The 13,884-nt window shown below is 34.8% G+C and overlaps 1 protein-coding gene across 3 annotated transcripts in view; it reads right to left on the bottom strand.

The window, feature by feature from the left end:
* The window catches only part of Stag1 (stromal antigen 1), a 333,420-nt gene that overhangs the window by 56,427 nt on the left and 263,109 nt on the right, over positions 1-13,884 (bottom strand). For all 3 annotated transcript variants that reach the window (XM_028869949.2, XM_028869951.2, XM_028869952.2), the window contains 4 exons: positions 13,705-13,794; positions 13,359-13,562; positions 12,421-12,491; positions 9,155-9,242 (listed from right to left, as the gene is read on the bottom strand). In XM_028869949.2, coding sequence (XP_028725782.1) covers positions 9,155-9,242; positions 12,421-12,491; positions 13,359-13,562; positions 13,705-13,794 — 453 coding nt within the window. The remainder of the gene's footprint in view (positions 1-9,154; positions 9,243-12,420; positions 12,492-13,358; positions 13,563-13,704; positions 13,795-13,884) is intronic.

Raw genomic sequence — 13,884 nt, 5'->3', positions numbered from 1 at the left:
ATAAAAACCTAGTAATTTGGTGAAGTAGAACAATACTTAAAAGTTCTATAGGCCTTTAGTAGAGAGAAGTGTGCATTTTGGTGTGCCACTAGCACAATAAGCACATGATTTTATCAATTTAAAAAGACAATCAGAAGGACGGAATACTACAGTACAAAATTCCAGTCAATAAAAGGTTTAACTTCTGTCATCACAGTTAAAAGTTCCCAAAGAATGAATTACAAATCAGGTTAGTACACATTTAGACCTTGGCATGCTGAGATATTACTTTCAGGCTTATTAGTTTCACGTATCTGAAAAAGGGATAGGGTGAAGAAAAATATCAATAATAAGTTCACTGCAAATATATTCATTTTGTAATTGCTGTATAAACTACTGTTGAAAGGAGGTTGGTTATAGAGTGGAAAGAATGTGTAGCTAGGAGTTGACAATACATGATTTCAAGTCCATGTTTAACGAGTTCAAATGCACTACCAGCCTTCTCTCTCTAATTACACTATTACTATAACCCACATCTAAAACATCTTCCTTCCTATCTAGAGAATTGTTCTGAAGACTCAATGACCAAGTTCTACTAATGAACTTAAAAAAAAAAGGGGGGGGGGAACCACAGGCAGATATTACTTTACTATGTGTAATTTTTAGGTTTATGTATTAGTTTTAAAAACTTATCTAGGCGGTGGTGGCGCACACTTTTAATCCCAGCACTCAGGAGGCAGAGCCAGGTGGATCTCTGTGAGTTCAAGGCCAGTCTGGGCTAGAGAATGAGTTCCAGGAAATGTGCCAAAGCTACACAGAGAAACCCTGTCTTAAAAAATAAAAAATCAAAAAAAAAAAAAAAAAAAAAAAAAGGTTTAAAGAAAAACAACAAAAAGCAAAGCAAAGCATGAGAAAAGTTAATATTTTGGAATCATATAAACAATCTGATATATAAATTTATAAAGGACATAGAATAGTAATCATTTGTACAATATCCAAGTGCTATACTATAGTAGCCACTAACATACCAAAATAAAAGGTTAGCAAATAGTATCTGGATTCTTGGAATTTTTAAAATAGTTGTTTATGAAGGACCTCAGCTTTCTGATAGGCAAAAGAGCTCAAACACAAATATATTCTTGATCAAATAAAGATGAATAAGCATCAAAACTATGATATGATAATTGGTCTAACCAAGTATACACAAGCAGCGTTAGGTGTTAAGGTGCAAAAAGAGATGCTCACAACTTAGCTAGCAACAAAAGGTAACACTAGGAAAAAACCATTCTAGAGAAGCAAGCATCTACCTTAAGCCTATTTTTATTATTGTTATATTTTATTTTTATTTTTAGTGCTGAGTGACTAAACCCACGTTCCAGTATATACTAAGAACATGCTGTACCACTGATTGTACCCTCAGGTATCAACAAATCTGGAAACAAAAATATATAAACTAATCTTGGAATAATATAAAAACAGGCAAAGGGGTGGAAATTACAAAGTATGCTTTATTGACAAACTGTGAACAGGCTGTCACAGCATAAGTATAGGCATAAACAGATTGAATAAGTAGAAACCAGATCACAGACTACCTTACAAGCAGATGTATATATGTCCTGTCTATTCTTAGCTCTCAGTTAGGCCCCACAGTAATTAATAATAACCCCTTTTACTTTCAAAAGAATTGGGCAATAAAATGGTCATCTTACTATGATAAGGAAAATCTGAAAGCTCTCTACAAATGCTAGGGAAAATCTGAAGCTCTCTACAAATGCTAGGAAACACACAAGAGATATTTGATAGAAGAGTGACATCATTATATGTTTAAAAAATCACATACTAATAGTAAAGATAGTCTTAACTATTGATTAGCATTTACAAGACATGTTTTTATATGTATATGAGTATTTGCCTGCATGTATACATCAAAACCATGTGGGGTAGGTGTCAGTGGAGGTTAAAAGTTGAGAGTTCAGTCTTCTAGAACTGATACTACAGATGGTCTTAAGGACTATGAGGTTACTGGAAACTGAACCCAGATCCTCTCTGCAAGAGCAATAAGTGCTCTAAATTTCGGGAGTCATCTTTCCAGCCATGTTCATTAGACTTTTAGTAATCCAGGCTTTATTTCTTTGTTGGCAGTCCTAGTTAAATCCAGGACCTCGTGGATACTGGGCAAGCACTATTCATGTTCCCAGTACTTGTTTTTTTTTTTTTTTGTTTTGGAGATAGGTTTTCATTAACTGAGGTTTTGATTCTCCTGCTCTACATCCTTCCGAAGTGCTGGAATTACAGGCATATATCACCATGCCAAACTTTGTTAGCTTTTTAAATGAATATATGACACTTTAAAATAGTAGCACTGTAAAAGACAACCAAATTGAACCTCTGAATATATTCCTAGTTTAAGGTAAGGACCATTAAAATGGTGTTAATAACTTTACAATTATCTTAAAGGTTTTTGTTTATCCTTTATCGACTGGTCAACCATTCTACTATATAATTCATGTATATTATGCACTTGCTCCGAAAAAAAATCATTTTTTAAAAATCACATACACATAAGATGACGTATGCAATTTTGTTTTTAAGATTTTTTTGTAACTGGTGTTAGACTGTATGTTGTTTTCTGAGAGGTGTACTTCACTGAAGTCATGTCCGACAGGATTCTTAAATACCACTATTTGTATTCCACCAAATAAGAGAAAATAAAAGTAATTTAATAATTTAATATTATAAATTTTATTTTATGTGTATTTTTACTTTGTCTGCACATATGTCTATACACTGGTGCCCACTAATGTGAGAAGAGGGTGTCTGATCCCTTGGAAATAAGAGTTACAGATGGCAGTGATCTGCTATGTGGTTATTGGGGAGTGAACCTGGGTAGAGCAACTGGGAAGAGCAGCCAGTGCTCCTAGTCACAGGGCCAACTCTCTAGCCCCCACCGATACTGATTTTAAACTTTAACTTTTGGCAATCATTATACAACTTGGAGCTTTGGGCTAATGGTCTGACCTGTAAGGCTAAGGACTAAATCAAACTTTCATCTGGCTTTTGGTTCTGAGTTTTTCACCATTCCAGGTTTCCTCTGTTCTTTAATTTTTCTCCCTTTTGGTTTTTTTGTTTGTTTGTTTTGTTTTGTTTTTCAAGACAAGGCTTCTCTGTGAAACAGTCCTGGCTGTCTTGGAACTCACTCTCTAGACCAGGCTGGCCTCGAACTCACAGAGATCTTCCGGCCTCTGCCTCCTGAGTGCTGGGATTAAAGGAATTTGCCTGGATCCCCCTCTTGTTTTCTTAAAAGGAGGGATCTTGTTATATAGTAAGGCAGTTATCTGTCATATTTTTTTCATTACTAGAGATTGAAATTATGTGTGTGCTAAGCGCGGCCTGTGCTCACCCAGGCCTCCCCCCGCCCCCGCTCCCGCCCCCGGAGTTTTTTCTCTACAACTAAGCTATATCCCTACCCTCGAGTTCTCTTTATACTTTTCATCTTGAGACAGGGTCTTACTAAGTTACTCAGGTTTGCCTTGAATTTATTACTGTGTAGCCAAGGCAGGTTCTCAATTTGTAATACTCCTACCTCAGTCACTTTAGGAGCTGAGATTATAGGCATGTGAAAGTAGACCAGCCTTCTGAGAAATCTCTGATTAACTCAAATTCCCAAAGATTTTCCTCATATTTTCTTTTAGAAGTTTCCTGTAGCTGGATTTTTTCAGATTTATAATCCGAGTATTTATATTATTTTATTTTGGCAGTCTTAGGTTTCCAAGTAGCTGAAGTACAGGCATACATCATTATGTTTGACTTGCTAATTGTTGTACATGATCTGAAGAAGTATGATTCAGGTTGTTTTGTTTTGCATCTCATTATCTAACTGTGTTTCAGCACAATCAGACAAAAGCTTATCCTTTACATCGGGAAAGAACTGCTTTTTTTTGTCCTTGTTATAAAATCAATGGACCAAGCAGGGCATATTAACACATGCCTATAATCCCAGCAACTGGGAGGCTACAGCAGAAAGATTTCCATGAGTATGAGGGTAGGCTGGGTTACACCCTGTTTCAAAAAACAAACAAAACCAAAAGTTAAACAATCAAACAATTTGAAAAAAACAAAAAAACCAAACATCTTAAAGTTTTTGGTATGGCAGGCCTGAGGAGAACGCAACTGAAACAAGTTCTAAACTCAGGAAGTGCGCACACAGTCTTCTAGGAAAGCATGATTTTTAACAACATACACAATAATCCATAATCTATCCAAAAACAATAACCTGACTTAAGTTAAACTCACCCCCTATATTATGTTCAGTCTGAATAATGTGGTGATTTCCAGTTCATGATGACGGATAAAGTACCAGCATCTAATTTCTCCCCACAGTTCCTATTGAAACAGCCCAAAAGATATTTGGGAAAAAAAGATCAATACAAAAACGAATTTGACATAGAGCAAACATCAGAGGGCATGGGGTGAGGGGAAAGAAGGCATGGGAAAAGAGTGGAAGCATAGCCTGGGCTACCATATGCTAGTAGCATATCAATAGCAAAAGTGAAAAGAGAATGGAAATAATTTAAAAGCTTGGTTTTACTAGGTGTGCCATACTATAGGGCCCTAAGCACATTATTTAAAGTTTCAGTTTTGTTTGTAATAAATAAAAATAACTATATAAGTATAATATATATATATATATATATAAACTATATATTTCTCATATGGTTTAAAAAATGAATACATATAAAGACTTAGTACTCAGTTTATTGTAAAAATAATTTTTTTTTTAAAGCCCTGATTGGTCTGGAACTTGCTCTGTAGATCAGGCTAGCCTTAAACGCACAAAGATCTGCCTACCTTTGTCTCCAAAGGGATAAATTTAAGTTTGAATGATGCATGGAGAGGCTCAAGATTAATCACATATAATTCCTTTTCTTTTTCAGAGAGGGTCACACTATGTAGCCCAAGCCATCCTAAAATTCTCTATGTAGAGCAGGGTTGGCCCAGAACTTACACGCCTGGCCTTGATTACCTTTCTTTAAAAAACAAGTTCAATTATACTATTTTGCTTGATAGTAAATAATACTGTAAATAATCTTTATTGATTTTCAATCTTCTACAGCTTGCTTGGAGCTATGAAAATGATACATAATATAGTTTTAATATACTTTATTTTTCTCAGATGCTAGTCAAGATACTTATTATATTTACATATTTACTTTGTGTATGTGTATGGGTGTGCATATGCCATGGTATAGGTGTGGTGGTCAGAGGGCCACTTGCTGAGCCAGCTCTCTCCTTCCTCTAGGGCGCCTGGAGATCCAACTCAGGATGCCAGGCTTGCTGCTTGAGCCCTCCCTGGCTTTTAAATTCAATAGCAAGTCAGTAAGAAACAGGCACAAAGCCACAAAGTAAGATAGGGAAAACCTTAAATATCTTTTGCATTTTGTTTTATAAAAAATTGTATGAGGAAGATAAAATAATTTAGAACATCTGGTTTCTTCACAGTAAATAATAACTGTGTTACAGAACTGATATATTTTAAAATACTTTTTATATGTTAATATTCATTAGCATGGGGGTTTCAGTATATCCTGCAATGCATGCTTTACTAGAAGTGCTCAAAAAGTATAAAAGCCCATAGGAGCCTGTTTGAAAGGAGCACAGAAGCTCCACCTGACAAATCTGCAAATATACAAGCAACAAAATAAGTACCAACAATAATGAATTATAAAACATACTAGTATATAAAGGTTAAATTAAAAAATAATTTAAAATGAAAAAAGATGAGTAAATGAGTGGACAATTTTTCCTTACAATACAGTATCAATTAATAAGCACAAAGTGAGAACTAAAAAGTAATTAGAAATTGTTTTGTGATCATGATAGCAGGGATTCAGACAAGTTTACATAAATGGCATAAAACTTTGCCAAGAAACAACAGCATTATTTATATACTTTTAAAGAACTTTTTGACAGCCTATGAATTAAAAAGGACAATGTTAACTACATATGGGAAACTTGATAGAGTCTACCTTAATCAAGTGATTTAATATCATTAATAGTGAGAAAATTGACATTATGCTTCTTTTCATTCCTCTTCCTTTTCTGTTATCATATACTAAATGTAAAAAATACTTTGGTCATATTTAGCCTCTATGTACCTCTGGACATGATATATTGAGGACAGAATATCATCCAAAACTCATTTCTGGAAGAATGTGTAATCTAAATTGAAATACACCACAATCAGACAAAATTAACTGAGAATATTTCATAAACTAGGGGGTACTCTTCAGAATATCAGTGTTATAAAACACAAAGGCTTCCGATTAAAAGTGACTATCTAAATACTATATGTTATTCTAGATTGAGAGTAATGATATAAATGATGTTTAAAAGTTCCCCTCTCCAAGACAAGGATTTTCTATGTAACAGTCCAGGCTGTCCTGGAACTTGCTTTGTAGACCAGGCTGGCCTCGAACTCATAGAAATCCACCTGCCTCTGCCTCCTGAGTGCTGGGATTAAAGGCATATGCCACCACCAGCTGGCCTTTTAAAAAACTTTTATGTATATGAGTGCTCTATCTTCATGTACAACTTTATGCCAGAAGAAGACATTAGATCCCACTATAGATAATTGTGAGTCACCATGTGGTTGCCGGGAATTGAACTCAGGGTCTCTGGAAGAGCAGCCAGTGTTCTTAACCACTGAGCCATCTCTCCAGTCCTAGTAAATTTAAAACATTATTGGCATCAGAAAAGACAATTACTACCAGAGAATCCCCTAGCTCACCCTACAAATTATGCTATCCCTAAAGAGTAAAACTAAAGAGAGATTTAGTTAAATTGTTCATTATGGAAAACAAATAGTCAAGGATATGGTAAATATAGTCCTCCCAAATATCTAAAGAATTAGATTATCTAGAGAATTAGCCTTTAGACACATTCACAATACTGACCATAATTGAGGGGTAATATCAGCAAAAGTTTTGGTAATTCTTTGAGGTCTGTGCTCAGAAAAAGGAATCTCAAAGAAAACCTCTGGATTCTAACTAAAAGCAAAAAGCTAGAATGTGAAAAGGGGAACTAAATAATCATATAAAAATTAGTTGAATACAGTTTTTGTCCATTTATATATATATCTTAGGAGATATTTGTGAAAATGTAAATATAAACAAGAACACAATCTAGTAGCCATGCTTTCAAACTTCATATACCTGGTTAAAGGCTAAGGATATGAGTTCAAGAGAAGTTAAGATACATACAACATAAATAAGTTCTTATTAAAAAATTAACATGAGGAAAAAACATCTATGCAATGATGAGGCTGTCACAAGTTGAGCCATTATGAGGCTGTCACAAGTTAGTGGCTAAGACACAAATGATGGTACTGTGGATTGAAAATAAATGTCAACAGGTTCATAATCCCATTAAGCAGAAATGTGTTAATTTTATTCTTTCCTTGAAGAAAATAAGGAAAACAACAAAAGAATACCTTTATCACCTTTCAAATTTGTAAGATACAGCTTGAGAATATGAATGAGTTATATTTAGGAGATTGAAAAGTGAGATGAAGACAGAATGGAAAACTGAAGTGCCATTAATAAAAGAAGTAAACAACATGGTTAAATATTAAGCCTCTTGCCACAATAAAGCAAACACATTAACTTTATTCTGTAGTGGAAGAAAAATCTGAGCTGAGCTTCAATACGTGGAAGAACAAAACAGCTTCCCAACTTCATTTTCCTGTAGATTCATAAAGGAAATGTTCAAATGTGACACATTTGCCCCAGATGTTATCCTCTTTTCACAAATGAAAGAAAAGCACCTAATTAGGTACACTGTGTTTATTAAAAGTGGGATCAAGAAAGTCATTGTTTTGGGGGTGGAGGGAAGACAGGTTTCTCTGTGTAGCCCTGGCAGTGCTGGAACTTACAGAGATCCACCTTTCTGAGTGCTGAGACTAAAGGTGTGCAGCACTACTGTCCTGCAGTAAGTAATTTTTTATTTCAATTTTTTTTTTCAGTTCTAGGAGTGTAATCCAAGGCCTTGTATACACTAGGCAACTGCTGTGCCACTGAGTTACACACCCAAACTATGTTAGGCAACTGAAAAGAATTAATCATAGAAACAAACAAACAAACAATCAAAAATACTGCCTTTTAAAGACTTTTGTTTAGGTTGTGGCTTTTTCTTTATTAAATTTTTTGTTGTTGTTGTTGTTTGGTTTTGTTTTGATGGAGTCTTACTCTGTTGGCTCAGGTTGTTGGCCTTGAGTCTAGGACTAACTGGTGCCCCTGTAACAGCCTTCTAAGCCGCTCAAACTATAAATGTCACCATACTTGTGTTTTGTGACTGACAGTTACTAGGCTTTTGTTTGTTTGTTTTGTTTTTGTTTTTTCAAGACAGGGTTTCTCTGTGTAGCCTTGGCTGTTCTCAAATTCAGAGATCTGTCTGCTTCTGCCTCCTGAGTGCTGAGATTAAAGGCCTGTGCCATCAATGCCCTGTGAAATGACTGACTTTTAATATGCAATTAACATTTTGTTCTATCTCTTGACATTCTGATTAAAGAGTAATAATGTATCATCTAAACATCTCTTTCAAATAGGAATGAATCAGATAATCCCTAAGCATCACCAATAAATATGAAGTTGGGTCTCATGCGTATCTGTAATACACAAAGTAACTCTTCTCTTTCTCATATAGAATTAAGCTAATTACTTAAGTCTCTTTCAGATTCGGCAAAAAATTCAGATTCCTGTCCTTTTTACTCCAACTTGAATGTGAACACAAAAAGTTCTAACTACTATAGGCATCCAAACAATGGTTTTACTACACAATTAAGCCATGTTGAAGGTCTGGTGCCATTAATATTTATAACATTGCTTAGAACAGTCATCATCAGAAATGTATTATAGAAATTAATAGTTTTTCCAGGAATGTTTACCTTAACATTAATTTTTAAAGATAATTATAATAAAAATAGTCTATCATTTCTTACTTTAAAACATCTGAATATAAGACATACCAAACAGTTAAAATCATAAGGACAATAGTTCTCAAAGTAGCTAACTGCATTTTAGACTTATCAGCTATTTTCTGCAACAAGCTTTGGAAAATCATTTGATTTCATAGTACCTTAGCTTCCTAAAAAATAGAAAGAATATTAATAGTTGCCTACCTGTTCTGGCATAGCTCCATGTTCAATTCCAGTCTTCAATAGTCTATAGCAGTTACCAAATAGATCCCATTTCGTGAGATCATGAGCACTAAAATAAATAAAAAAGATTTTAATTTTACTCTAGAATAAAAGATAGCTTCGATTTGAGCTCAGTTTCACTAAGCAGAACAACACAGAAATATTTCCTTTTGTTGTAGACTTGAAAACAACCCACAAAGGAAACATTCAAATGTGAAAAGAAACAAAGAATGAAAACAACAGTTGATGGGAGAGGTAGAGAGTCTGCCAAATAAATCATGAGTTTCACATTTAATGTCAAGTTTCTCCTTAGATGGTTAACCTAAACCCATAATGTATATATCTGCAACTTTATATTTAAAAGTACATTTTAAAAAAGACCCTTTAAAAATTAAAAAAATAATTATATGTGTATTTTTGAAAGAGAACTCTGCTATCATCAGATGGACAGAATTACAAAACCAGAGGATAGGAAATATGAGAAAACTCAAAATCCATTGTGTAGCCATTTATATAGCCTCAAGACTTGTGAAAGTGATTTCCGTCAGCGTTCACTATGTAGTGCAGAATGGCCTGCAGCTCCTGTACATCCACCTGCCTCTGATGCCACCATGCCTGGCTTTTTTTTTCCCCCAGAGCTGAGGACCGAATCCAGGGCCTAGCAAGCGCTCTACCACTGAGCTAAATCCCCAACCCCTATGCCTGGCTTTGAAGGAAGAAACTTGAACTATACTACAAAGTCAGTTTTTTTTTTTTTTTTTTTTTTTTTTTACTATGGCTGTTTTTTTATCGTAAATAACAAGATATGTTTTAAAATAAGAGTTTAGTTCTATACAAGATTCCAAAAAGTTTCTTTGTATGTAAAAATGGATTAGATTTCCTTTTCTTTATTTTTCCCTTCTTTCCTTCCCCTCATCCATAGAGACAAGATCTCACTACATCGCTCTGTTGCACAAGGTTGTCTCCATCTCTTGAGCTGAAGTCATCCTTTTCCTCAAAAGCAAGTGGGAGTAGTGCCAGGCACTCCCACACTGAACCAAAAACCTAGATTTTAGAAAACTGCCTTTGAAATGTGAATAATTTATTAAGAGCTACAAGCAAACTTTCTTTTGACAACACAATTCTGTTTCTCTTCCTTTGTGGAGAAGATAAACCTCACTACAGGGATATGTGGATTATGGTTTGAAAACACATTTCATCTGAGCCTTTTACTCCTTATTCAAAACAAATTGTTCTGTCTACACATTAAAAACAGTAATAATCTAGAAGTCCACAGGAATTACTGAAAGACTTCCTCAAAATCTTCTCTCATTAACTTATATATAGTTCGACAATTAAGGAATATAGTGTATATACTTAAGATAAAGATTGGGGAAATAGCTAAACAAAATCATAATTTTTTGTTTTTACTGAAAAAAATGTTTCTTACATCAAACCGAAAATTTGCAACTTTGAGCCAATGTATAAAACCTTTCCATCAATCTTACTTTTTACTTAACAAGACTGTTAAATACCATCAATTGAAAATTACTTATAAAACTCTAGCTTATAATATAAGCTCATCTGTTTTGTTAAATAATACGGATTGATTAAAATGTTTATAGTACACTTTGTACTTAAATGATTAGTTTTCAAAAATTAACAAATATTCTTATACCAACAATAATTAAAACTAAAAAAAATCCAGAGAAAATCTGGATGAGCAAAATTTGTTACACTTTAATATTTAAAAATGTATCACTGATCTTTCTCTGGAATGAAGGGGAGCCACCGAGGCCAGGCTTATGGCAAGGGATCCCCTATAGGGAGGAATTGAGAGCCCATTTCATGAATCTGTGAAAGTGAAGCCTGGACTGCGTTGGACACCCCGGGATGTTGGAGGTACCAGAGCCGTGAGATGTCTACAAGGAAGAGCTGCATGTAGGGAGTGGAATCAGACCAACAGAGAGAACTGTGTTGTGGTCAGCAGAGATGGAAAGGCAGAGCTATAGGATTTGGAGTTTGCCCTGCTGGGTTTTGATCTTGCTTTGGTCCAGTATTTCTTTACTATGTCCTCATTCCTCTCTTCAGGGATGGTAATGTATATTCTATGCCATCGTATGTTAGAAGCATGTGATGTGCTTTTTGGATTTGACAGAGGGTTATACTTAGGAGATTGCATTGGGTCTCAGAAGAGGCTTTGGACTTTTTAAACTGTGGTAAGACTGTGGAAGACTGTGGTCTTTTGAAGTTGGACTAGATGCATTTTGTATTATGATAGAGCTACAGACATGTGGGGACCAGGGAATTGAATGTGGTGGTTTGAATAAGAATGACCCCCAATGCTTATATATTTGGATACTTGGTCCCCAGTTGGTAGAACTGTTTGGGAAGGATTAGGAGGTGTGGCCCTGTTGGAGGGGGTGTGTCACCGAGGGCAGGCTTGGAGGTTTCAAAAGCCCACATCATTCCCAGCTAGCTCTTTCTGCCTCATACATATGTTTCAAGATGTGAGCTCTCACTGGGCATAGTAGTATACACCTTTAATCCTAGCACTTGAGAGGCAGAGGCAGGTGATCTCTGTGAGTTTTAGGCCAGCCTAGTCTACATAGCGAGTCCCAGAACTACATATTAAGACCCTGTCCAAAAAAAAAAAAAAAAATAAAAGCGCTCTCAGCTACTGTTCCAGCACCATGGCTAACTGCCCGCTGCCATGCTCCCCATCATGATAGTCATGGACTTTAATCCTCTGGAACTGTGAGTCCCCAAATTAAACATTTTATTTTATAAAAAAAAAAAAAGAAAGAAAGAAAAAGAAAAAAGAAATAGAGAGAGAGAAAGAAAGAAAGAAAGAAAGAAAGAAAGAAAGAAAGAAAGAGAGAAAGAAAGAAAGCTAACAAAAATAGTAATCACTTTTTAAAAGGTGGGAATAGGGACTCATGAAGCTGTACCCCCTCCCTGAGGGCCTAACGGCAGTTCCTGATTGCTGGGGGAGAGGATGTCATTGAATTCAGCATTAAGGCCAGGAGTAACTTGCCCATGCTCCAGTCAATGACATCCCATTCATGCACATGCAAGCAGGCCTAATTAAACTTGGTGGGTTACAGGGGAAAAAAAATACAAAAACAGGAGGACTTGTTATGAAAAATAAAGGTTTGATGGGGAAAAAAAAAAGTATCACTGTTGTAAGAAGTCAAATATTACATTCAGTCTACTCATTGGCCAATATGTTACTTGCTAAATTTATATTAATAATAAACATGACATACTTGTGGAAAGAAGTTAAACGCTTTAAGGTGGAAAGAACATTGTAGATATCATCATCATCAGCTTCTTCACCCTATAAATAAAAAATAAAAGTGACCTCATTTTCATAGTAACTTAAATTTAATTAAATCCTACTAATTCTTAACAGCCTGAAATTCATTATATAAAGCAGTATATTCACTCCAGATGAACAAAAACATACAAATTTTTATAATATACTACAGTAAATTCCTTGAAATTGAAATTGTTTGTGACAGTGTTTGAAAGTTCTAGCTAGTGTACTGTCTTTCAGTTCTGAGGACTGAACACCAGGGGTTCCTCAAGAATGCACACATCAGTTACAACTTGAGCGAGCCTTATCCTGAAAACTGTTTAAAGATTATTTAATATTTTACTGATGGCCAGGTACTTCAGAAAATTATGGTGAAAAATCATATGTCATGTTTAAAAAAATTACCAAAATTCTTTAAAAAAATCAGTTATAAAGATTCTCAGGAGGATCAAAGCATAAACTACAGGAATTTCAGACTGCCTTATAGATCAGAAGCAAGGGCAAAAGGAAGCCCAAAAATAGTGAGAAAAACTACGCTTGGCAAGAGTGTTACTTCCTTTAGCAATCATATTTAACTTAATTTGTATGTTATATTCACTGGTACAATAAATAAAAATTTAAAAAATGTAAATTGGATCCCAGAAATAGGAAACAAAACAAAGAAAAAGCAAAGTTTAGACTGTTCTTAAAAGAAGAAAATAAACCATAGCACAAAAAGTAAACTATAAAAGGTTGATTTTTTACAGGATGTACAGTTTCCACAGTACTGCTAAATTCTGAAAAGGGTAGAAAAATTTAGACTTTTTTTGAAAAAGGACTGACTCATTCAGGTATTCTGAGTAATTATTAGACTAAATTAGGATATGCACCATCAACTTTATAACTAACCTCTTGCAACAGATCTTCCACAGAATGATTGAATCGATCTACAAATTCATCAATCAGCTGGCTCCGAGCAATATCAACTCTGTTCTGAATCGTATACTCTTCACTGCATAAAATGCTGTAGGTTTTACTGCAGGCTTCTAGAACATCTGATTCTACGTGTTTTTCTACAACAAACTTAATCTGTTTTAATAAAGCATCCAGGTGCTGAGGAGGAAAAAAAGGAAAGCTGTGATATTCAGATTAATAATGAAAATGAAAAACATCATTTATCAAATAATTTATGATTATATGAAATATAAAATCTAGTTACTAAAACTACTTTAGTAGCAGAATTTCAGGGTCTTACCTTTTCCATCCTACCCGTGCTGTAGATTTCTAGATCAAAATACTGTGGAATCTGTAGCAAGTTTGCTACCTTCTCTGCATCTGCAGAATACTAGAGGAAGCAACAAAGAAAAAGGAGTAACTACAGCAATAGTGCAAGAAAGCAAACTCAGGGCACATTACCACAAAACTGAAGATGGCA

Source organism: Peromyscus leucopus, chromosome 7, assembly GCF_004664715.2.
Source record: "Peromyscus leucopus breed LL Stock chromosome 7, UCI_PerLeu_2.1, whole genome shotgun sequence".
In the NCBI taxonomy this organism is placed as follows: Eukaryota; Metazoa; Chordata; class Mammalia; order Rodentia; family Cricetidae; genus Peromyscus; species Peromyscus leucopus.
The sequence above is the reverse complement of the archived record's forward strand: the minus strand, read 5'-3'. Positions and strand labels throughout refer to the sequence as shown.